Below are 1,578 nucleotides of genomic sequence, written 5' to 3'. Positions count from 1 at the left end.
CCCTTCTTCTTAGTGCACAGCGGAACCGCTCGAGTGTGGCTGACCCGTTCTCCTTACAGAGACGCTGGAATGGCGCAAGCAGAACCCGTCTGGCGACATCCCGCCTGCTCGGGCCTGGCACACGGGCAACCAGGTCCGCACCAAGATATTCATCTTTGGAGGAACTGGCGCGAGCGCTTACAACGACCTCCACATTCTCGACCCGGGCGTGATGAGGTACTACCACACACCGCCCTCTTTGTTGTTGGTTGTTCTTACACGTTTGCGACATCGGCGTAGGTTCTACAAGCAGTCGGTGGTTGGCCAGCCCCGCGCCTGCAGTGGCCACGCTTCGGCGCTCGTCGGCAATAAGCTCTTCTACCTGGCTGGAGGGATGTTCGATTCGGGGTTGGACGATCTCAACATTCTCGACACTGAGAACTTTACCTGGTCGGCCGTCAAGGCACGCTTCTCCCACCTCTGTCTTTGCCTGGCCATCTCTGGCTGACGACGATGGTGCGCCTATGCAGCTGAAGATCGGCGGGCAGAGGTCCAAGTGGACGATGGCCAATTTCAGCGGACACAACCTGACGCTGGTCGGGTCGAGCCTCTACTGCTATGGCGGTTACTTCTTCGAGAAGTACAACACCACCGTGCGCGTGATGGAGACGGGCACGCGTACGACGCTCGAGTCGGACATGAAGAACGCGTTCATCACCAACGACTTCGCGGATGTGACGTTCCGCTTCCCGAACGAGGACAACGCGCTGATCAAGGCTCACAAGATCGTGCTCGCCTCGCGAAGCCAGAAGTTCAGAGACCTGCTACAGGGACGCGATGAGGAGGGCCTCACGATCGACATCAATGACATCCCGCGAGAGCTCTTCCAAGTGCTCATGGAGCTGTGCTACACCGACCACTTGACCTCGGTTAGTGTAACCACCCTCCCCTACTCTCACGAGGGCAGTCACCCTAACTTTGCTATTGCAGTGCCCGCACCGTGCCCAGCAGCTGCTGTCGCTCGTCAAGGCGTACATTCCGCAGTCCTACAAGCGCACGCTCGCCTGTCTCATCCAGAAGGGCAAGGTACGTGAGGCACAGCCCCACCGCGAACAGTGTGAACATGCATGACCGTGTGCGCAAATGTGCGTGTAACGTGATGAAGGTGGCGTCATCGCTGGGAGACGACCTGAGGCAGAACGCGCTCGGCTCGCCCTTGTTCTCGGACGTGATCTTCGAGGTGGAAGGACGCGACGTGCCGTGCCACAAGGTGGTCATCACCTCCCGCTGCCCTCAATTCCAGGCCATGTTCCTTTCTGGTGCGCCTTCTTGCTCGTGTGTCGTATTGTTGCGCGTCCTAGTAGGTGTTAACGATGAACTCGAGCAGGTATGAGGGAAAGCACGGCAGAGAAGATCCCACTCGACCTGCACTACCCGATCTTCCTCATGTTCTTGGAGTTCCTCTACACGGACGACGTCGACTTCGCCAAGGTGTCACCCGATGATGTGATCGAGCTGTTGGGCGTGGCCAACCAGTACACCCTGGACCAGCTGACCGACAGATGCGACCGCGAGCTGCAAAAGTTCATCGGTGCGACT

General features: G+C 58.5%; 2 protein-coding genes across 2 annotated transcripts in view; both read left to right on the top strand.

The window, feature by feature from the left end:
- Positions 1-487, top strand: part of ACA1_028310 (kelch repeat-containing protein) — a gene marked incomplete at both ends in the record, with an annotated part of 1,079 nt that extends 592 nt beyond the window's left edge. The window contains 2 exons of the mRNA XM_004334482.1: positions 60-216; positions 280-487. Coding sequence (XP_004334530.1) covers positions 60-216; positions 280-487 — 365 coding nt within the window. The remainder of the gene's footprint in view (positions 1-59; positions 217-279) is intronic.
- Positions 488-542: 55 nt separating this feature from the next.
- The window catches only part of ACA1_028300 (BTB/POZ domain containing protein), a gene marked incomplete at both ends in the record, with an annotated part of 1,331 nt that continues 295 nt past the window's right edge, over positions 543-1,578 (top strand). The window contains 4 exons of the mRNA XM_004334481.1: positions 543-908; positions 970-1,065; positions 1,145-1,298; positions 1,367-1,570. Of these exons, the coding sequence (XP_004334529.1) occupies positions 543-908; positions 970-1,065; positions 1,145-1,298; positions 1,367-1,570 (820 nt within the window). The remainder of the gene's footprint in view (positions 909-969; positions 1,066-1,144; positions 1,299-1,366; positions 1,571-1,578) is intronic.

The sequence above is a fragment of the Acanthamoeba castellanii genome (assembly GCF_000313135.1).
Source record: "Acanthamoeba castellanii str. Neff unplaced genomic scaffold scf7180000084472, whole genome shotgun sequence".
Taxonomy (NCBI): Eukaryota; Discosea; order Longamoebia; family Acanthamoebidae; genus Acanthamoeba; species Acanthamoeba castellanii.
The sequence above is the reverse complement of the archived record's forward strand: the minus strand, read 5'-3'. Positions and strand labels throughout refer to the sequence as shown.